This window comes from Schistocerca gregaria, chromosome 3 (genome assembly GCF_023897955.1).
Source record: "Schistocerca gregaria isolate iqSchGreg1 chromosome 3, iqSchGreg1.2, whole genome shotgun sequence".
NCBI classification, from domain to species: Eukaryota; Metazoa; Arthropoda; class Insecta; order Orthoptera; family Acrididae; genus Schistocerca; species Schistocerca gregaria.
This window is the reverse complement of record NC_064922.1, coordinates 461,191,497-461,216,180: the sequence shown is the minus strand read 5'-3', so window position 1 is coordinate 461,216,180 and position 24,684 is coordinate 461,191,497. Positions and strand designations below refer to the sequence as shown.

General features: G+C 43.1%; 1 protein-coding gene across 2 annotated transcripts in view; it reads left to right on the top strand.

The window, feature by feature from the left end:
- The window catches only part of LOC126354172 (cytochrome P450 4C1-like), a 144,825-nt gene extending 134,133 nt beyond the window's left edge, over positions 1-10,692 (top strand). For both annotated transcript variants that reach the window (XM_050003608.1, XM_050003607.1), the window contains one exon: positions 9,828-10,692. In XM_050003608.1, the coding sequence (XP_049859565.1) occupies positions 9,828-10,265 (438 nt within the window). In that variant the 3' untranslated portion in view covers positions 10,266-10,692. The remainder of the gene's footprint in view (positions 1-9,827) is intronic.
- The last annotated feature ends 13,992 nt before the right edge of the window (positions 10,693-24,684 follow it).

The following is a 24,684-nucleotide window of genomic DNA, read 5'->3' as shown; positions in this document are numbered from 1 at the left end:
GAATAAACAGACACCAATTTATGTGCTTTTAGGGAGAGGGATCTATGTTCAATACGAAGTACTTTAGAGTAGGAGTGCATCTACAAACATCAAAAAAGTTTTGCATTACCTCAGTTCCGAGAGTTCCGGAACCTGTAGAGAAAATAGGAGCAGAGATCAACATAAACATCCTTTCCACCCTTTTCATTGCTCATGAAAACCACACATTACAAGGTGTACCAGCATAGAGTGAGACATTCAGAGGTGTTGGTCCAGATTGCTGTAGACACCAGTACCTCTCATACCTAGTAGCACGTCCTCTTGCTTGATGCATGCCTGTATTCGTCGTAGCATACCATCCACAAGTCCACCAAGGCCTGTTGGTCCCGATTGTCCCACCACTCCTCAACGGTGATCCGGCATAGATCCCTCAGAATGGGCCGCACGGGCTAACACTGTCCCAGTTCGCGCGGCTCCCCCCTCCCCCCCCCCCCTTCCTAGATTCGAGAGCTTCCTTGGACATGGGTGTGTGTGTGTGTTGTCCTTAGTTTAAATTAGATTAAGTTAAATTAAGCAGTGTGTAAGCTTAGGGACAGATGACCTCAGCAGTTTGGTCCCATAGTACTTACCACAAATTTCCAAATTTTTTCAGAATGGTTGGTGGGTCACGTCGTCCATAAACAGCCCATTTCAATCTACCCCAGGCAAGTTCGATAGGGTTCCTGTCTGGATAACATGATGGCCACTCTAGTCGAGCGATTTCGCTATCCTAAAGGAAGTCAGTCAAAAGATGTGCAAGTTGAGGGCTGAATTGTCGTCCATGTAGACGAATGACTGGCAAATATGCTGCCAATATGGTTGCACTATCGGTCGGAGGATGGCATTCATGTATCGTACAGCCGTTAGGCGCCTTCCATGACCACCAGCGGCGTACGTCAGCCCCACATAATGCCAGCAAGGTGCTTGCTGCACTCGCTGGGCAGTGTGTCTAAGGCGTTCAGCCTGACCGGGTTGCTTCCAAACAGGTCTCCACGATTTTATGGTTGAAGGCATATACCACACTAATCGGTGAAGAGAACGTGATGCCAATTCTGAGCGGCCATTCGGCATGTTCTTGGGCCCATCCGTACAGCGCTGCATGGTGTCGTGGTTGCAAAGATGGACCTCGCCATGGATGTCGAGAGTGAAGTTGCGCATGACGCACCCTATTGCGCACAGTTTGAGTCGTAGCACGACGTCCTGTGGCTGCACGAAAAGCTTTATTCAACATGGTGGTGTTGCTGTCAGGGTTACTCCCAGCCATGATCTGTAGGTAGGTCATCCTGTGCAGTAGTAGCCCTTGGGCAGCCTGAGCGATACATGTCATCAACAGTTCCGGTATCTCTGTATCTGCCCCGTGTCTGAACAACATCGCTTTGGTTCACTCCGAGACTCCTAGATACTTCCCTTGTTGTGAGCCCTTCCTAGCACAAAGTAACAATGCCGACGCGATCGAACCGAGGATTTGACCGTCTAGACAACACGAGCCGTGTACCTCCTTCCTTGTGGAACTGATCGGCTATCGGACCTCCTCCTTCTAATAGGCGCTGCTCATGCATGGTTGTTTACATCTTTGGGTGGGTTTAGTGACAGCTCTGACCATTCGAAGGGACTGTGTCTGTGACACAATATCCACAGTCAACGACTATCTTCAGGATTTCTGATAACTGTGATGCTGCAAAACCTTTTTTGATTTGTGTATAATAGGAAGTGTCCCACAATGGAGGCACATGCATTCTAATCTTATGGCACATTGTGTCAATTGTGTGACTTGTCAAACGCCATGTTGGATGACATGGTGGCAAGTTTATGTTATATGATATGACACCTCATATCAAGTTACTTTACTTGGCACGGTACATTATACTACAGATTTGGACACTAATAATATGTAAAAACGCGCAAATATACCAAGATGCTATGATTTAAATGTCTTCGAAGCTGCCAGATACTTAGGAGCGGTAGTTACGTTCTTTTAATCCTAAACTCAGCCCAGGACATACTTGCCTTTTTTGTGCTATGATAGGAGTATTTTTCATTCTGGGTTACATACTTGGTTAACTAAACAAGATGTTTTCCTTTCACATACAGTTGGTCCTGGCACACCCTGTAGGTCGCACCTCTTTGGCGAACACTGTGGTGGTCAATCAAATTGCTAACAGTGTTGTGTCTAGGAATCTAGCATACTTGGTTCGTTAGACAAACAATCAAACAACTCATATTAATTAGTCATATTACAACCAGACAAATACAAGCACTTATCTTTGATTACACACATGTGTCACAATCAAAGGGCGACATACAACATCAAATAAAATGTTGTGACTGCTGATCTATAACTGAGCTACGTGGATATTATAATGAAGCGGCTACGATGCATCAGCTAACGAAGTAGCTAACGTTGATGGTGCTATCGTAGTGGGCAGTCCCAAGTCGGGCTTGGCGCTTATGTCGTCTTCAACAGGGGACCGCCGCTGTCGCACTGTGGTCCAGAAAGGAGATCAGTCAGTTTGCGATTGGTTGACCTCTTCTCAGAGCCTTCTCTTTCCTTTCGTTCCCGACTGGCTTGCTGGCGCTGACTTTACGCCGTAACAAACAGTACATCCTCCTCAGTTTTCTTCTTCTTCTCCTTCACCATTTCAGCCTCCTGTAATAAACCCATCCAGTTCCGTAATATGTGCGTTGAGACTTCCATTGACTGCTCAGTTTCTCCCTCAACATAGAATCACATCGCTCATTCTGTCATTCAACTGTTCCACCTTAGATGCATACATTTTGCCTTCTGTAGCAGCTGCCTTGTTAATGCTACCCTGTTCCGTTAAGTCTATGTTAATTGCTTTTATTTAGCTATCAACGTTTACACCAATGATTGGCCAGTGTACCGTCCACTCGAAAGGAGTAAACTGCATGTGTGCACATTTGCCCATAGTCTATAACAAACTGACACAATTGCATATTTAGTACACTTTCTTTTAAATAGAAACTCTTAGATGTTCCGTCTGCGTCGTCTGTCATTCAATATTCTCCTTTTGTCAATGACCATTCAGGCCTACTGCATGTGAGTCCTGGATATGGTAATAAATTCACTGAATGGCATGTTGTTTGATACATACTGTTGATAAATATATTTTTTTTGAAATTCATAATGCCTTCTTTGAAAGTAATAATAAGTTTTGCATTATCCCTTACCAACTGCTTCAGAATCCTGCAGCATGTCTGACTCAAGTAAAACAGGTCAACCTTATTATGACGGCCAAATCAAAAACGTTTCCGTATTTGATCCTGGTTTTTCACTGCAGCGTCACAGGGTATCACTGCCTCTCGTGAATATCTGGTAGGTTACTCCATCAATGTGGAGCAGAATCTCCCACAATAGCTTGCGGTTGGTTCTGATACAATGTTCTCGAAAAAATAGGGTGAGGAAGCTAAGACAGGCCACCCCAAATACTGAATAAATGAATATATAAGGTCCGGTTTTGCTCAAGTTATAGCGGAAAATATGGCGAATTTCGTGACATTTGCATGTAATTTTTATCGCTTATAGTCACCGAACAACGGCATCGATTTTTTTTTTTCAAGGGAACTAAAAACTTGTTTTGTGGCATTTGAAAGATGCTTCTAAGAGAACTTCAACAACCTAACAGGTATAGGACTTTCGGACTTGATCAAATACTTACAAGATACCGGCACCGCAAACGACTGTCACATAGCCAGAAGAAGAGGTTCCACAACCATCTGCCTCATTATACGAAATATAAGCAAACACGTGACTCACGTATGACGGTTATGTTTACAAGTGTGCTTGAAGCCCATCAGTCTGTGTTCTGTTGTTGAAGCTTTTGTATCCCGCCTGGAAGGCGTCGCGTGGGTCTGCTCCTGTAAAGTGAAGGTTAGACCGAATGTAGGAAGTGAGTAGAAGCAGAAAAAGGTGAAATGCTTCGGTACCGCGTGTGATTATAACTCTTTTACTTAACTTTGCGTACAGATGAGCACATAGGTGCGAAGCCGTTCACCAATCAAATCTAACAGTGGCTAGAAGTTACAAAGGCAAAATCTGTAATGGCTCGCCGACTATGAAATAGAAACAATGTTGCTTGGTCGTCTACTCGGAATCAAATGAGCTGAACCTGGCGCGGCACTCGCAGAGCTGCACAGCGCCGGTTAGAGGGCACTGTCGTCGGTGTCGTAGTTGTAGTGCCAACCAAGTAGAGCGCACCTACGTTGTGGCATCGTAGCCATCGATACAACAGAAGCAACCACGAAACTTGCTCATAAAGTCCTTGAGACATTCACTATGCATATGGCGGTACAGAAACTGATAACTTCTACATGGAATGTCGCCAAATTATTAGAGCAGTGGTGTAGCTATTTGTAGAAGAGCATCCAGATTGTGCCAAGCCCTCATGATTTACAAACATTATAAAAGAACGTTCCTAAAAATTGGAAGTGTGAAGAATAAAATACGCGAAGCAAAACGAAGAGCGACCGTTGAAAGGAACGAAACTAACATTTTAGCAGTAGTGACACACAGTACAAATGTCGCTCTGAGGCATCTCGGAAATACGAGAGAGAGAGCTACTAAACAAGTATTCTACGAATATTAGAGTCCATCGGATTTCATCCTCCTTACATTTCACTGCATCTACCACCTCATTGCAATGACTTCTAAAATAGGTTACTGTTCTCCGAATCTTATATATGGAAAGTGCAAAGTGGTATGGCATAGCCATGCTAAATTTTTGAAAGGAAGAAGCATCACTTACAAACCATGGACAAACCAGTCTTCGCAATATGCGCTAATCGTTAGATAAAAACCCAGTCTAACAGAAGTGGATAAAAGCAACGCTCTTGGTCTATCAACGTCCGGTGCGTGTTCGTCAAAACCTGCATCATTGGTTCCTGCTTCATTGATGGGACTCTATATACACCCAAGCATTTTGTTCACTTTTGTTTCGAGCCTCCAAATTCTGACGTATGAATGAAATTTCCGTCACACAGTGATTCGAACTCCGCTATCCTCACTGTCGCGAGGAGGCGCCTTAAGCATTGGGGTATCTGATTACGCCTCAGTCGTTAGAGTATCTGCGTACGCCTGATCTTTTAGGGTATCTAAGTACCGTTCCAGGCTTCACTAGTTGTCTAAATCACTCAGCATCCTGAGTTGATGCATTTTTTGTGGAATCAATTTTACGGGGACCTATCAAATATTTCCTGTTTACAGCAGGAGTATTATTCTGTTTTAGAAGATTCTGTTTTCTATGGTTATACTTTCCATCGTCGACGGAATCGCGGAAATGTAGTCATGTGGTAAGCTGAGAGAAAGAAAGAACTATCCGCACACTGAAATTATTGATCCTCATTTTTTAATATAAAATGATCAATTTTGAAGCTACTAGCATGAAAAGACGATAGTAGCCGCGAAATCGCTGATGTTGCAATAAAAGGAATGAACATTAATTCACTTGTATTTGGGGCAAATAGACTTTTACTCACAGTCTTGATTTATTTTGCTCTCTTCCCTTCGGTTTTCGTTCTCCATCTTATCCTTCCGTTTCTGCTGTATTCTCCGCCGACGATGAGGAGAAGATTGCCAATTTTACGTTTCCCAGTTTCCTCCCGGCAATTTTGACAGACGACATGTCAGAACTAGGTGTACGTGATTTCTCACTTGAGCCACTGATTTCCAGCACTTCGTAGAAGCTCCTAGGTGGATTTCTTTCCCTGGACCACAGTTTCCAGTCACGTTATTACACTCATGATCTGAACTCAATTTCTTCTCCAGCCGTTACACGAGAAAAACAAAAAAATCTTCCGACGAATCAGTTTTATTACTGTAAGATCAAATTCTCATTTCCTAATGTATTTTTACTGTCTTCCGGGTCTTTGCCATCCAGCTGTAGGCACATCTTGCCTTAAAGCTTACTATCCCCATGGCAGACAGGTAGCTACTGCTGTGTCGACAAGGGAGCCAGATAATGCAGACTTAACAGCTAATGGAATAAATGAAACTACAGTGATTATTTGGTTAATACCGTTTAACTTAAGTGGTGCGTATGTTAAAAAAATTTGTGTGAAATCTTATGGGACTTAACTGCTAAAGTCATCAGTCCCTAAGCTTACACACTACTTAACCTAAATTATCCTAAGGACAAACACACACACCCATGCCCGAGGGAGGACTTGAACCTCCGCCAGGACCAGCCGCACAGTCTATGACTGCAGCGCCCTGGACCGCTCGGCTAATCCCGCGCGGCGGTGCGTATGTTAGTTTCGATCCTAGCGAAGAAGGCTTTCTTCTATGAACAACACAAGCTAAGGTGTAAAATTACGGCAATAGGAGTAGTACTTGAAAATGCCACAGTGCTGAGATTATCTCATCGTTTGATATAAATAACAATCAAGGTGGGAAATGTTTGTCTTTTTAAGAAATTTATTGCTCGATATGAAGAAACTTATTGAAGAAACTTATTAACATCTGATCTCTTTTACCACTTTTTATTCCATACTCTAAGGGAGGACAGTGATCCTTCTGAGGCATTGCGGTAGAGTATTTTTTGCATCCAGTTATGTAAAGTTTATTTTGTTTTTGATCTTCATTGTTACTTTGTTTACAGGCGAAATCATGGGAACGCGATTATCATACCTCCCCCTTTGCTTAATGGGGATCAGCCTAGTACTCACCTTATACCCAGATAAAACTTTTAAAAATCCTGAAGAGGCTGTTGGTGTTGCCACGTAATTTTACTATATTTATTGCGGCCATCTTTTCTAGGAGCTTCGCTTCATTCAAATAGGTGGTAAAGTCCTGACACAACTGCACAGTCTTCAAGTCCATACGCCCTGCTGCAATGGCTAGTCAGCGCCGTTTTTCCGTCAGGTCCAGTTAAAATAGGAAAACTTAAGGAATAGGTGAGCACCTTTCTAGCAGTAAAGCTTCATAATAGAAGCATAGTTGAGTATTTTCAGTATAGTGTAAACCACTCCGTCTAGTAGGTATTTCTCGTTCTCCTAAGGAAAGTTGCTTTACAGCTTTCAGTCGTTTTAAGGCACTGTATGTCGTTAAATGCCATGGGGAATCAGTATTTCCAAAACTGCATACATTAACTTGATCTTGTTCTTCCATTTTAGCAACAAATTGATATGCTTCAGACACTAAAATCAAATTGTCGAGTCCTAAATAAATAAATAAAATAAAATTAATAAGCATTCAGCTGCGCAAAAATTATGTAGCAGTCTCTAGTACAGTTAAATGGTTAAATTTAGCAATGAACCTGTCCCAAACAGGTTTAAAATCACCGAATAAACAGCAAAATGAATATTTAAACAATGAAGACATAATCAACAAAATTCCAAATTTTAGGTGACATTTTTGTACCATGCCCAAAGAGGCCCCAAAATGAAAATAAGTTTTTCTAATAGAATTACATATGCTCTTTTGAATTGTATTAATGAATGTAATGTGCTAGGTGTCTATTTTGAAGTACGTGACTTTGAACACGGGTATATTTTAATACATTCATGTTTTTTAGCAAATTTACGGGATGGTAGCACAGTAATTAAACACACAAGCCAGTCCAAAATTTCTGATATACTAAACACCCAGTCAGACAGCAGTTTCACGAAAGACCAGGTCCATAGAGCACTTTCTCCACTACGTATGCCAAGTTAAACTATAGGGCAAATTTCTCGCGACATGATTGTTGCCCACTTTTAACTGAGATTACGCAAAATGTATTTCTGTCTGAACTCTACTTGCAACATTTGTGTGTAGAGCACACAAAGTTGTACCACTATACCCAAAAGCCAGAGTCTAGCTCTTTTACATGAGGAACAGTGGAATGCCAAACTTGACGATTTTCTCACGGATTTTCAGTCTCTATAAAAGTGGTCTTCACGAAAATGGCTCTAGCACCTTACCAAGTTACAGGTGAGCGTAAAACTTTGCAAAAGTTCATGTAAGTCGCTGAGTTAGAAGCTGTACAAATTTCATCAAAATTGAAGGTGCTCGAGCTGGGATCATCTTCTAAACTGGGACACTTGACATGGAATGACCCTGCTTTAAGATGACACGTACTATACAGGGTGTTACAAAAAGGTACATCGAAACTTTCAGGAAACATTCCTCAGACACAAATAAAGAAAAGGTGTTTAGTGGACATGCGTCTGCAAACGCTTAATTTCCATGTTAGAGTTCATTTTAGTTTCGTCAGTATGTACTGTACTTCCTCGATTCACCGTCAGCTGGCCCAATTGAAGGAAGGTAATGTTGACTTCGGTGTTTGTGTTGACATGCGACTCTTTTCTCTACAGTTCTAGCATCAAGCACATCAGTAGGTAGCATCAACAGGTTAGTGTTCATCACGAACGTGCTTTTGCAGTCCGTGCAATGTTTATAAATGCGGAGTTGGCAGATGCCCATTTTATGTATGGATTAGCACGGGGCAATAGCCTTGGAGCGGTGCGTTTGTATCGAGACAGATTTCCAGAAGTAAGGTGTCCCGACAGGAAGATGTTCGAAGCAATTGATCGGCGTCTTAGGGAACACGGAACATTCCAGCCTATGACTCGCGACTGGGGAAGACGAGAACGACGAGGACACCTGCAATGGACGAGGCAATTCTTCGTGCAGTTGACGATAACCCTAATGTCAGCGTCAGAGAAGTTGCTGCTGTACAAGGTAACGTTGACCACGTCACTGTATGGAGAGTGCTACGGGAGAACCAGTTGTTTCCGTACCATGTACAGCGTGTGCAGGCACTATCAGCAGCTGATTGGCCTCCGCGGGTACACTTCTACGAATGGTTCATCCAACAATGTGTCAATCCTCATTTCAGTGCAAATGTTCTCTTTACGGATGAGGCTTCATTCCAACGTGATCAGATTGTAAATTTGCATAATCAACATGTGTGGGCTGACGTGAATCCGCACGCAATTGTGGAATCACGTCATCAACACAGATTTTCTGTGTACGTTTGGGCAGGCAATGTTGGTGATGTCTTGATAGGGCCCCATGTCCTTCCACCTACGCTCAATGGAGCACGTTATCATGATTTCATACGGGATACTGTACCTGTGCTGCTACAACATGTACCTTTACAAGTACTACATGTGGTTCATGCACGATGGAGCTCCTGCACATTTCAGTCGAAGTGTTCGTACGCTTCTCGACAACAGATTCGGTGACCGATGGATTGGTAGAGGCGGACCAATTCCATGGCCTCCACACTCTCCTGACCTCAACCCTCTTGACTTTCATTTATGGGGGCATTTGAAAGCTTTTATCTACGCAACCCCGGTACCAAATGTAGAGACTCTTCGTGCTCGTATTGTGGACGGCCATTCTCCAAGGCTGCATCAGCGAATCAGGGATTCCATGCGACGGAGGGTGGCTGCATATATCCTCGCTAACGGAGGACATTTTGAACATTTCCCGTGACAAAGTGTTTGAATTCACGCTGGCACGTTCTGTTGCTGTGTGTTTCCATTCCATGATTAATGTGATTTGAAGAGAAGTAATAAAATGAGCTATAACATGGAAAGTAAGCGTTTCCGGATACATGTCCACATAACATATATTCTTTCTTTGTGTGTGAGGAATGTTTCCTGAAAGTTTTGCCGTACCTTTTTGTAACACCCTGTATAGACCAAGCATAACACATGTAGATAAAATTTTTATCAGTCAGAGGTCTATTTTTATGTCTGTGCATCTTCACCAGTTTTTTCCCCATGAATCCATTGATTCTAGGTTATTTAATTTATCATGGAATTATTCTCATAAATACGATGTGATTTCCTGTTTTCTGCCTTAGGAGTCACTGCGGTTGTTTCCCGCTGTACCAGTCGCACCGGTGTTCGCGTCGGAAGACATCCCACTGAGCGACGGGCGGTACGTGGCGCCTCGCGGCAGCGTCGTCTTCGTCTTCCTGAACCTGCTGCACCGCCAGCCGGCGCTCTTCCCCGACCCCGACAAGTTTGACCCACGACGGTTCCTGGAGGGCGACGGCGCTGGTGCACTTTTCCCCTACAGCTACCTGCCGTTCGGTGCTGGGTCGCGCCTCTGTGTGGGTGCACGCTTCGCCATGCTGGTGATGAAGACGACGCTGGCTATGGTGATGCGGCAGTTCCGCATCATCGCCAGCTGCACCAGGGAGGAGCTGGAGGAGATCGCAGTCTTCATCACTGGCAAGCCTGTCCGCGGCATCAGAATCACGTGCATCCCACGTTCAGCTCCCGCGATGAAGCACTGAACTTAGCAGAGTGAACTAAAACAGAAGCACAGAACAGAAGTTCAATCAGCTAAATTCGCTGTGATCCTAAGTTCATTATCCACTTTTTGACTTCAGTATACATGTACGCAGACGACAGTGAAACACATTTAGCCCCATGAATTGTTTTCATACTGGCTTCGACTTTCCAAATCGTGCAGCCATCTGTAATAATAACAGACAGGATTGTTTAATCACATGGACTGTAGAATTAATTCAAGTTTAACACATTATTCCATATATAAATACGTATAGCGAGTTTACACTGACAAATGTCAACTACACTGCCTCATACAGACATGACAACACATATACTCGTAAATGACAAGCGGTTTTATTTGGCATGTCACTGAAATACATGCGAGTGTGTACGCTTTGAGAATAGTAATAAATAAAACTGCTCAATTTATTATGTACTTATAAATCCAACCGATGAATTAGGTGCACAAAGTTTGTGCTGAAAAAGTTGGAAAATCTGTAGGAAATTAGTGATATCGACTTCTGCTAGTAAACGTATACCCTAAAAAGGAAGACATTTCCCAAAGTATTGAGTTTCACAACCAGCTTTAGACTATGCACATAACCCAGATTTGCAGCCACTTCATTAATAGAGAGAGTGTCACATGAAATGCATCTTCAAGCACAAACAGTATACCTATGTGCTGCATCAGTGCTCGACGTTTCAGCTGTTGGTCCACCTGACGCTGTGTTGCGCACACTACGATAACTTACTGTATTACTGTTTGAAACAGTATAAAAAAAACAGTTACATCATGTCCGTCAGAGCCTCCTCCAAATTCTGAATCGTCTGTGTCGCCTTCTATGACCTCTTTCAGCCGTCCATGACATGATCAGATAAAAATTCATCTGCCATTTAACTCTTCCATCTCAATGAAGCCATTCTTACAGATCTAAAATAAATATTCACGATAGTCTGTGTGATCCCCCTCACTAAAAAAAAAAACAACCGAAACGAGTAAACAATTACTTTCAAGAGTGTTTATAATATTTTTTCATGGTATTCCATATTTACAGTACCCATCCTCCATATTAATTGTCAGCAGAATAAATTACTGCTTCTCAGCATATAACATTATCGAGATAATTTAAGAAGTAATGTTGTCTGCACTGTTTATTCGTCACTAAAAGAAGCGTTTTAAGACATATAGTCAGAAAAATTTGATGTATAAAGAACTCATTGCACGATATTCTATTTGTTTCCATGTACAGCGCAGAAGAAAACTAGGTCTCAATATATTTACAAACGATTTCTGTGTTAATTTTATACTTTATAATGACCATATAAGCGGAAATATGTGGAAGCCTCGGAAATCGGTGGTTTTACTCCTGACGACGATGGGGGATATGACCGTCGAAAACTCGAGGGTTTTATTCGAACTGATGCAGTTTGAAAAGCAATAAGATTTTATTCAGACACGCCGCCGTGAAAGACTCCGAGGACACACATACTTTATAATGTAGGCAATGTTATTATGAATTCGACTTACCGTCATTTACATAAGAAGGGATTAGGGCAGGGCAAGCACTAGGATTTTTGGGCCCCGGGTAAGCATTCTTAGGCCCCTCCCTTCAACACTTTATTTAAAATATTGGTTTCTTGATTTGCCAGAAAATTTTAATTAAAAAAAATCAAACAAAATATTTTTTTCAGTTCTCACGGTTTACATAAATTCGATGCTTGCAGTATTTTTTGATACTAATTCTTTTATAGCCCCAGTATAACGAGAGGACTAACTCTGACTCTGCTCTGAGCACAGCTAATCCAACAAGCCGCTCCTGCCCTGTTGTAATTCTCGAAGAACTTTTTTCTTAGCTCTGTTAAGAAAACTGAATGACCGCTCTGCCTGGGCAACGTAACAGGCAATGTGCGGAAAATCCGTAAGATTAACACCACCAGGTGTAGAAGTATGAAACCGGGATCTGTTTGCAATAATTACACGTCGGCTGTTTGAAACTGATAAACAATATTTTACTTAAAATAATCTACATTGCTGTTTATATATTTCTCCCACCTCTCCGGCAGACTGTGAATGGCACGCCTAAAAAAACAGTTCTTTTGAAGTGAACCAGTCAGCGAGACATTTTTGTACATTTTCAATTAAACTGAAATATCGTTCAGAGAGAGCATATCCCGGTGATGCAAATATATGTTAATCGGACGGCGCCAAGTCTGGAGAATAAGTCGCATGGCCTAGTATTTCCCAACTCAACGCCTCGATCTTTTCTTTGACCCGTTTTTATGTATCTCAGGAGGCGTTGGCATGGAGCAATATGACTTTGTGTTGCCCTTTCGCGTATTCCGGTCGTTTGTCGCGCAATGGCACCCATGGCAGACTTTTTAAAACTCTGAGGTTGTTAAGCAGTAAACGGAAATTAAAAAAAATAAGTCTGAAAGAATAGAGGTCTCGGAACATCTAACTCTCAAAATAAATACGTGTTAGTAACTTAATACACGCAGTTTCTTACTGGTGTATGAAAGTTTTCGGAAAGCAAACAACCTTGATAATTTGGCGCGAGAAACAGGTACAATTTATTCACACGTCAGTGGTGCGACAGCATCCAAAAGTTCACAGAGGATTCCAAACGTTCGCAGCACTTACTGTAAGTAGGCTGTTTAGATTTTTTTATTGGTAACACCACATAGCGCTCTGTATGAAAAATCACTGGCTGTGCTGTGTGCAGTCAGAGGCTGGTTGGCATTGTTGTCTGCCATTGTAGCGTTGGGCACCTGGATAAGCGCGTAGCATTGGGCAGTTGGAGGTGAGCCGCCAGCAATGGTGGATGTGGGGAGAGAGATGGCGGAGTTTTGAAATTTGTAGAATGGATGTCATGAACTGACATATATTATGACAATTAAGGTAAATACAATGTTTGTTCTCTATTAAAATCTTTCATTCGCTAACTATGCCTATCAGTAGTTAGTGCCTTCCGTAGTTTGAATCTTTTATTTAGCTGGCAGTAGTGGCGCTCGCTGTATTGCAGTAGTTCGACTAATGAAGATTTTTGTGAGGTAAGTGATTTGTGAAAGGTATAGGTTAATGTTAGTCAGGGCCATTCTTTTGTAGGGAATTTTGAAAGTCAGATTGCGTTGCGCTAAAAATATTGTGTGTCAGTTTAAGAACAGTCTTGTATAATTTTTCTAAGGGGACGTTTCATATGTCGACCCTTAGCCGAGGATACCTCACTGGAATCTTCTGATTTTTTTCTTGTAGTTTGTGTAATTAGTGTAGATTTTGTTTATTGCTAGCGCGTGATTGTAGAGAGAATCTCCTTTGTAGTTGTAATCTTTCATTGTTGTACAGTAAAGAAGTTGTGGCGTGCATGTAGAGCTGCACCAAGTATTTCGCAGCTGCGCTTGCAATTAACTAGATATTATTTGCTATGTTCATGTGTTCTCTAATTTTTGCTCTTCAAATTGTGTTTTTCTGTGTTGTCGTGTGAAACATTGTGACAATAATAGGGTGTGAAAACGTAATACTAGGCTCCAAAGTAAACTGAGAAATGACAGTGAAGACGAAAGCAGTGTGTTAGCGCCACCATGTAATGAATTAACTAATGTTCAAAGTAGTAATTTGGTAATAGTGCATAGGGAAATGGAGCGGGCTGCAAACAATGGTGTAGACAGTGAAACAATTAGTGAACAGGGAAGCATTATCGATCGATCGGTCGGCAACAGCTCGCCTCAGGATTCCGAAATGACAGGACACAATCTTGCAAATACTGTAGATTCAGGTTTTGCGTCCTCACCGTTTACTCAAAAAAGTCAACACACATTTTCTGCTTGTCAAAATGTGAATGTTGCCGATACAAATGCACTGCCGAAAAGCATAGAGGAACAGATTCCCGACACTAATACATTATTATTGCAATTAATGCAACAAATGGAACAAAATCAGAGACAAACAGAGCAAAAGCTTCAAAAGTTAGACATAATGGAACAAAATCAGACACAAACACAGCAAATGCTTCAAAAGTTAAACACAATAGAACAACACCAGAGACAAACACAGCAACAGTTGGACTCAATGGAACAAAATCAGGGACAAACACAGCAAAAGCTTCAAAAGTTAGACACAATGGAACAAAATCTTCTGAAGTTACACACCACACTTGAACAAACACGTGAAGATTTAACTACTGAGTTACATAACATTGAATCGAAATGTCAAAAAATCTGTAACGACGTAAAAACACAAACTTGCGAGCATTTTCAACATATTTTTTCGCGGCATGAAAATGCATTACAGAATCACGAAGCAGCCATAAAAGAACTGCAAACTACTGTTCGTGAAAATCACGACATCTTGCAAGCTAAAATGGACTCAGTTGCATCCACCGATTCGGTTACGCAACTTGCAAGAACTCAGGAAAACTTAAAGGACACAGTAGATTCGTTTCAACACAAATAGACACTCTGAAATTTGGTTCAGAAAAACACACTGAGGAAATGTGGTCACTATCGGAGAAAGTAGCCGAACTTTCGGATCAGTTCACTAACTTATCTACAAAGGTAGATGATGATCTGAATGACACAAGACCCTTAGCCTTCACTGACACAGAAAAGTATGAACAAATTGGAAAATTCAAACAAAATCAAAATCAAATTAATACGCAATACAAAAGAGAAATCCGGGAAGTACAAGATCAGTTGACGCAGGTAATACAAAAATTACATATTTCAGAAGACACTCGCTCTCCAACACGGGAAGAGGAACATAGAAATACGGAACATCCACAAAATAATAACACTGGACACTTCGGAAATTATGAAAGAAATTGGCAAGGCGCATTGGATTTTGAGATGGAACCGCCGAAACGAAGTAACAATGAGCGATGGCCGACTCGCCGACACGATTATTTTGACTATAAGCTGTTCATTACTACACGTAAATTCAAAACATTTAAGAATTCTGACAACGACATTCATCCACAAGCATGGCTTCATCAATTCTCTCATTGTTTTCCTCCCAACTGGTCATTGGAGCACAGGTTAGAATTTATGTGTGGCTACTTGGAGAATGAACCAGCTGTAAGAATGCGATCGGTCACTCACGATTGTCACAGTGAAGGAGAATTTTATCATGCCTTCCTCTCAGCGTATTGGTCTCAAGCTACACAAGACCGAGTAAAACATAGCATCATAATGATGAAACGTTTCGAACAATCTGAGTTTTCCCGTTTTATGAAATATTTTGAAGACATGTTGCATAAGAATCAGTATCTTTCAAACCCATATAGCCCCTCAGAACTCATCCGCATTTGCTTAATCAAATTGCCTGAACAATTACGACATATTATTTTGGCAGGACGTTGCAAAGAGGACATTGAAGCTTTTCAGGGACTGTTACAAGAATTGGAAATTGACACTGACAATCGCGGAACGCGAAAACAGGAGCACAACAATTACAGGTCACACCTGTCACAATTCCGCGATGACAGAAATAATGCACGACAAGGCTATTCGTACAACGTAAATCGTGAGCAGAACAGACACCAACCGTATGACAACCGTTGGCAGAGTAGTAATAATTACAGGGAAAGATCACCTCTCCGCAGTAATGACTATCACAGAGACAATCAGAGAAACAGTGAATATGGCAACCAGAACTATTATTATCAAGGGAGACAGGCGATATAATCGTAACGACAGACCTGAATTGCATCAGAACTGGCGGGATTCAAACAGAGCTGGGCCCTCTCGGCAAGGTGAATTTGTAGAAGTTAGGTCTCCTAATCCCAATAACGGCGCGCGCCAACAAAGAGTCAGACAATGACTCACACCGCAGGCAGCCGCGTGCGTCTGCTGTCTCAGAGAGAAATAACATAGACGCTAACCTTGAGAAAAATTTGAGCATTCTTTACCGACGTATACCGCATGATAATTGCGTTGAAGTTGAAACTCTGCGTACTAGGAAGAGTAAAGGTTTACACCACATTTCACATGTAAAACCGTTTATTGAAAGATAATCTGCTTTTTAACTTAGTCTTTGCCGTAAAATTTTTCACTTCACGTTACTAGTATGCTTTGTCAGACTTATAATCTGTTAAGATGCAACAATGTTTGAAGTTAAATATCCAAACAAGAACCAAGAGAACTTATTTAAACAGAAATTACGAATGCATTGTTATAGTGAACAGACGACACAGTGTTCTTATGTGTGTGTACATTCTTGCTTGTTAGTGGCACGATTACGTAACAACCGTAAGGCTCACATACTTAGACCATTTACCAGTACTGCTAATGAGATTTTAATGCAACATTTTGGTTTACTTGAAAATACATTCTGGATTTAAAGTACTTTCTGTGAGATACCAGATGACACAGTGGTTAGTTTATGTGACAGCTACACGATTTTATCACGACGCTACTAATGAGTGACAAGCTACAATGTTGCGTTTGCGGTGTTTCTGTTTTATATCTGCACAGTTTTTTCTGAATTCTTCTGGAAAGTATAACATGTTTTTAGTAGTAACGTTTGTGGTATAGCTACAATGAGACAGCCTTTTCTGTAGCACAACAATACGTACAGTACAGTACTTACTTCATCACGGCAATAAGCGTAATAACTAAGATATCTATACGCAAAGCATTTCACTTTCGTTTATCATGAGGTAAGTACATTGACTTCTGCAGAACTTAGCTTTTGGAGACAATAACTACGACACTTCCACAGAGATTGTCTTACAGCAAGACGCACATTTAGCGCTACAGGACACGCATTTGAGTGATTAAGTTTGTACTTAAACCATTTATTTTTCAACATATTTGAATTACAAAGAAAGTTTTCCGTGATACATTTCATTCCATTGCTGTAATCTGTAACACCTGAGGATATAATTACATTAATCCTCAGGGGAGTACACGTTTACTTTGTGTACCATGTGTTTGGCAAGCACAAGGAGCCCTAGCTAATATGGTATTTGCTTATACAACATTACACATTGGTACCATATTTCTCTAACACATAATTAAACAGGTACCTGATCATTTAACTGAGAGAGACAAACATTTTTTTTTACGTCAGTGACAGATGTTTACGCATTTACACAGTTGGATAATTTCACACTAATGAAATTGTATTTTGTCTGTACTTTGCGAAACGTTCATTTTTTTTCTGAACCATTGTGATACTATGAGAGCTCTGAATGATATATTTGGTATGGGATCATGATTTTTAAAGTACGTTTGAAGTAGATGACACTTTTGACATGAGCAGAGAATTTTTTCTTTAGGTTTTGAAATTATTGGAGGAAGCTACGACGATTTTGAGATTTGGTTGAGGTTTTATGATGTTATGATGACGATGTGTATTACGCTGTTGCGGTATGTTTATGATCAATAAGTTGATGCTATATGAGGAATTTGATTATGCTACGTATTTACTATGATGAAATGTTGAAGAAGTGTCCACGAATATGTATATGTGTAATAAAGCAAGGAATAATGAATAGTGGTTAGGGACTCTGCTTTGTGAAAACGGTTGTTGGAAACCAAGAATCGTACTTTAAGAGTTATCAAATGTATGTAAATGCGTGAATGTATTACAATACCGACGAAAATTTTTTGGACACTGTTATATCAATAGGATTTTGTTTCTACAGATGTGTAACGCAAATTCTTGACCGGTGAAATTTTTTATATGAGACTGCCACTGTAGCGGAAACTGGTGTAAATATTTCGGTAAGAAAGGTAAGTGACCGTGACATAATGCGTTGTGAGCAACCAGGTGTGCCAACCGCCTTGAGAAAAAGTCATAAGTTGTGCCTTTCAGAGGCACAGGAGGAGAAAAAAGGAGGCCATTAACCTCGCTATTCACATTCCTTTCTAAAAAGCATCGCAAAAACGACACGCTCATTACTTGGAAAAAATACTTATTTACATCTGCACAGCTGACAAGCGTCTTTCTACGAGAGTTGAGAGAATCTGTACTAACTTATGAAATGTCACATGACTACTGAATGATATTTTTATGCTTTGCCTTTCATAGTTGCTTATTTCATTTGATATCTGGTTTCCAGCTGTGTTGCAGCATTGGTTTTATAAAATAAAATTAAATGCCTCCAGAATGAGATTTTCACTCTGCAGCGGAGTGTGCGCTTATATGAAACTTCCTGGCAGATTAAAACTGTGTGCCCGACCGAGACTCGAACTCGGGACCTTTGCCTTTAGCGGGCAAGTGTTCTACCAACTGAGCTACCGAAGCAAGACACACGCCCGCTACCCACAGTTTTACTTCTGCCAGTACCTCATCTCCTACCTTCCAAACTTTACAGCTCTCCTGCCAACCATGCAGAACTAGCACTCCTGAAAGAAAGGATATTGCGGAGACATGGCTTAGCCACAGCCTGGGGGATGTTTCCAGAATGAGATTTTCACTCTGCAGCGGAGTGTGCGCTGATATGAAACTTCCTGGCAGATTAAAACTGTGTGCCCGACCGAGACTCGAACTCGGGACCTTTGCCAGAGTGAAAATCTCATTCTGGAAACATCCCCCTGGCTGTGGCTAAGCCATGTCTCCGCAATATCCTTTCTTTCAGGAGTGCTAGTTCTGCATGGTTCGCAGGAGAGCTTCTGTAAAGTTTGCAAGGTAGGAGACGAGGTACTGGCAGAAGTAAAGCTGTGGGTACCCGCCGTGAGTCGTGCATCGGTAGCTTAAGTTCGGCGCTAGCGGCCGTGCGGAGCGGAGGTCCGATACTTCCGCCTGTGCGGCGTGTGCGAGTGTTTGTCTACTTGACGACTTAGTCTGCGCGCGGGCTTATAACAACGATCATGGCGAACAAGTACAGAAAAACTACATTACGATTCAATTTCTGCAAAGACTACGAAAGACCAAAGGCTTTAGCAGTGGAACGATTCATACGAGAGGACGTCAAGATACCGCCAAACGATATTGTCGGAATTCACCTGTCCATCGTTAGTCCCACGGTGTATGTTAAGATGGTAAATGACGCGGCGTGTGAGAGAATTCTACAGGCGACAAAAGCAGGTCTCCGATTTTGCCATAGTGACTGGAATGTCGGCACGGTAACTCTAGAACATGATGGTCTGGGTGTACGGACAATACGTGTTTTTGAGCTGCCATTTGAGCTCCCGGCTGACGAAGTTATTGAGGCTTTTAAGCCATACGGCACGGTACATGGTCACACAGCAGAACGCTGGACACAATTCGCCACGTACCCCGTGCTTAACCGAGTGAGACAGATCACTATTGATCTTCAGAAGCATGTACCGTCCTATCTGACAATTGGTGGTTGTAGGGCGGTGGTGATTTACGATGGGCAACCACGTACATGTTCTGGCTGTGGCCAGGAGGGACACCTCAGGTCGAACTGTATGCAACTGCCTTCAGATGTGCGGGATCCGTCACCAGAGATGACAGTACTACCGATCACCTATGCCAAAGCCCTCACTGCGTCCGCTGATGACCGAAAGGACACAGCCCCGGTGGAAGTTCCCGATGGCACTCTCCGAAACCTTGTAGCAGACGTCGGGATGACAGAGGATGCTGCTCCATCGAGCATACAATCTACGGCGACAACATCAGTTGACACCGAACTCCTACCAAGCACACCGATAGTACACGAAGCAGTTCCAGCCACTACGGATGCTGTCCCGTCTGGAACGCACTCTGTGACGACAACATCAGTTTCGACCGAACTCCCGCCAACTACAACGATGGGACTCGAAACACTTCCAGTTCCTACGGATGCTTTTCTGTCGGGCAGCCGTGATTCCCTACAATCTGAGGACACGGAAGGAAGATCACGCAAACAACGTTCCCCGAAAAGGAGGAAACGGCGTCGTCGCACGACATCTCCTAGGGATGACTCCCCTTGCCCCGACGACGATGCGCCTGTGGAGCAAGACGACACAACAGCCTCTACGAAGCAGGATGAGGCAATGGAAACTGTTCGATCAGACCCGCAGCGGTTTGTCACATTGACGGTAGCGGGACATGGTGATGCTGAAGAGGAACCACAACCAGTTGGCTCTCCAGACGCAGATGCTGTGGCTATGGACACGAATATATCACTGCCTGCAAAGATGTGGTATGACGATATTGAGGAGGCGCCGGACGTCATACAGAGGCAGCCGGCACTCACAAAGACGGCCTAGTAATTGCTGAAGGTGAAGAGAGAGGGGTGAGAGAACGTCTTCTAACTCAGCCCCCAGCGCCAATGCAGGGAGATATTGTTGCGCCTCGACAGAGTGGGATTCAACGCCATGCGAACCATATTGCGACATTAAATATAAATGACGTGCGTTCACCAACCAAAATACACCTACTGAAGGAAACGATTTGGCATCTGATGCGGATATTGCTTTGCTGCAGGAAGTCCACATTGGAAGTCCCACACATCGCAGGCTACCAATCCTATTCGTCACATGGAGATCACAATGGGAGTGGGGTGGCAGTTTACGTGCGAGATGGCTTCCCCGTGGAAAACGTGTGTTACCTTCCGTCGGCCAGGGGAATGGCTTTCACAACGTTTGGGACACGCATCATCAATCTTTATGCACCGTCGGGAAACAATCGGCGTCGGGAAAGGGCGCGATTTTATGCAGAAGATATTGCACCACTTTTCCATGGACGTTATGAATGTGTAATAATTGGTGGAGATTTCAACTGTGTTCTCAGCCAGAAAGACCAATGGCCGCAAGCAAACATCAGCCAGGAGTTGGGAATCGTTGTCAGCGGCCTTGTACTTAGTGACACGTGGGAATTACGACATGGCGATGCACCGGGATACACCTATGTGACAAGTCATTCGGCGAGCCGATTAGATCGCATTTATATCTCACGGGCTCATGCAAATGATGTCCAGGACGCGGAACGCTGGCCATTGGCATTTTCCGATCACAGCGCTTACATGTGTACGGTGCTTCTTCCCCGTAGAGAGGTGTGGAACAGCAAGGCCCCGTGGAAATTAAACATTCAACATCTACATGATCCCGAATGTCGTCAACGGATCCTTGAGACATGGACGATGTGCGAGCGAAAGGTTGGAAGGTATGCGACGAAGCTTGATTGGTGGCTGACTTGTGCTAAACCGGCGCTTCGCCGTACGTTCATCTCATATAGCAGGGAGATGGCCGAATGGCGCCGCCGTACGACCGACTTTTATTTTGCAGCGCTGCGCGACCTGGACGATGGTCCGCCGGGACCGGACGTCTGGATCGAACGCAAAAGGATAAAAGCTAAACTAGTGGCTTTAGCTCGGAAACATCTTCAGGGAACCATGGTGCGCGCCAGATGTCACGATACGATACGACACGAGATTCCTTCCATGCACCACGTCGTGAATGAACGAAAGCACCGACGACGCGTTTTGGTACGGGAGTTAATTACCCGCGAAGACCGAAGAGTGACGCGTCAAGCGGACATTGTCTCTGCATTCTTCGACCATTACCAACACATCTATCGGGAGGAAGCAGCCCGTGTTGATGACCTCGAACGTATAGCCACATACGTCTCCCGTACACTAACGGTGGAAGACGCTGGAACCTTACTGGAAGCTATTAGCTGTGAGGAAGTACATGATGCGTTCGCAAAGGGTGCGTTGAATCGCTCCCCAGGCATTGATGGACTTCCTGCTGAATTTTATCGAGAATTTCGCAACGAAATGGCACCGCGATGGACGGAAATGTACAACGAGTTGTTAAATTCCGATGCGCCTATTCCACCGGCTTTCATGGAAGGCCTCTTGGTGCCAGTACATAAACCGAAGCCAGGAATTACGGTCACACCTTATCGCCCCATCACCCTGCTTAATGCAGACTATAAGATCTTTGCACGGATGCTAGCGTCCCGATGTCGTATGTTAATTCGTAGCGTTCTCTCCCCAGAACAGACGACACCGGGTGGATCGGTGAATGTGCAAACAGCTACTGGCGAATGCCGTGATGTAATAGCGCTGGCGGAGGAGTGCCGGCTTAAAGCGGCGATGGTGGCGGTTGATTTTGACAATGCTTTTGATAAGGTGCGCCACAACTATCTGTACGCTGTACTGGAACGAATGGGATTTCCAGACCGTTTTACTGGTCCCATTAGAAGGATTTATGGGAGCGCACAATCCTTGGTACACGTTAATGGGCGTATAGCAGGGCCCATTCAAATTCGACGTTCCATTCGCCAGGGCTGCCCTCTTTCGATGCTGCTGTTCGTGATAGCGTTGGAACCATTAATTGGGAGGCTAACAAATTCTCTTTCTGGGGTGGAACTGCGGGGCTACACCTTCAAATGTCGTGCTTATGTGGACGACCTCGTGCTGCTCGTTCGTTCTGAGGAAGAGGTGAAGACGGTTCTTGAACTGTTGTTGGACCACAGTGTGACGGCGGGTAGTGCAGTGAACATGAACAAATCGGCAGCAATGCCGGTTGGAAACGGCCTTACGCCGGAAGAAATCAGTCCGTTTCCTTATGTGCAACGATTCCGCTATCTCGGCATAGACTTTACCTCATCTGTGAAACATACTGCGGCAGTTAACTACCGACGTATTTTACAGACAACACGTACCATGGTCCGCCAAGATCTCTTACGACGCCTTGATCCTTTGCAGCGAGTCGAATATCTGAACACTTATGTGGTTTCTCGAATGGTGCATATTTCGCAGATCCTGCCCCTACCACTCACGCTCGGGCATCAACTTCAATCAGCACTAGGCTATTTTGTGATGATTGGGTCGCCCCTCAAGGTGCGATACGCAACGCTCACGCTCCCTACGGACAAGGGGGGACTCGGACTTACGAATGTTCGCTGCCGAGCGACGGCGCTCCTTCTAGCCACGATGTACAAGCAATGGCGTAGCGGGCGTGATTCCCTTACATCCCGCCTACTGGATGTCCTAGTTCCAGCGTCCCTCACACCTCCGGTGGCGGTGGGCAACATTACGCCACATTTTGCGCATGTATCAACATTTATCGTGGAACTTAGTTATATCAGAGACGAGCTTCCGCGCACGAGACCACCATGCGCGAAGGATTTTTATGTTTGGCTGCTACGACGGATAAGTCGTAATGTCATTGAACTGAAACACCCCACGTTGCATTGGCCGAAGATTTGGAGACATGTGCACCAAAAATTCTTTCCTACCTTCGTTCGGGCACTGTGGTTTTCTGTCACCTGTGGCAAGTTCAACACCAACCAATGACTCCATGCAATTAGACTAGTGGACACTCCACTGTGCCCGAAATGTCGCCAAGTGGATGACGACTATCACCGCTTAACTTGTATCGCGGTGGAGGACGTATGGCTCCTAGGACGACAGATGGTGGCTTGCTACCTCCGTGTGACCCCGCAACATATTACACCTGCTTCCTTCTTACATCCGGAGAGTGACTACTTTCCGGCGACTAAATCACAGTCGATCATCTGGGTCAAAGGTTGGACGATCGCGTACCTCTATGGGGATGCTGCCAAGTCGCGACTCGACTTTTGTTATTTCTTACAGCAAGCCCACTATGAGGTTCATAGATGGTCACACTATCGGAAAACATTTGCCAACTATCTTCAGGCAGTCTTCCTCGACCCCCCACGCAGCTGGGATGTGCCGGGTGCAGTCGGTGTGCACATTTGACAGCTGATAATGAACCTCACGCTTCTCTCAACGCTCCATATGTAATGCACATACTATACCATGAAATGATCTACATGATCTACATGTTCCTTTTAACAGGGTGATTGTGGAAAATAAATAAATATAATAAATAAAAACAACATCCCTGTATCCCTGTTCCTTTACATTTTGTGATTTGTTGTACAATGATTTTCTTTTGTTTTTGTTTTTGCAGAGGATGCATTTCATTTAGTGTTAAAAAAAAAGTGGTAGAGCACTGGTATAGTAAACCAGTGGTCGTAATAAAAAAAAAAAAAAAAAAGTTGGTAGAGTATTTGCCCGCGGAAGGCAAAGTCCCGAGTTCGAGTCTCGGTCGGGCACACAGTTTTAATCTGCCAGGAAGTTTCAAAATTAAATGCATTTGCTAATGTGAACACTTTCTCTCAACAGATCTATTAAATAATCATTTTATGATCCACATTCTTCGAAAAAGGAGCACTTCGAAAGGAAAGAACAATAAGAAGGGATTAATAACAGTCACTGCATACTTAATTTTCTTTTCATCTTCTTGGTAATTTTTTGTAGAATTTGCTTTTGTGGTGCACCACTTTAATGACATAGACATTAAGATGTGAATATACATTTCCCTTATCTGCATTTTTGTCTTTACTGTAATATTTTTTCTGCTTGAGCTTTGTCATGTTTAGATATAAGTTATTTCATTTGCTGCTGCTGTTTGCCAGGCATAGTGCTACTAAACTTCACTTTGTATTACTCTGTTAAGCTAGTTTTACGATTGATTTATTTTTCTTGTTTGCTGCTC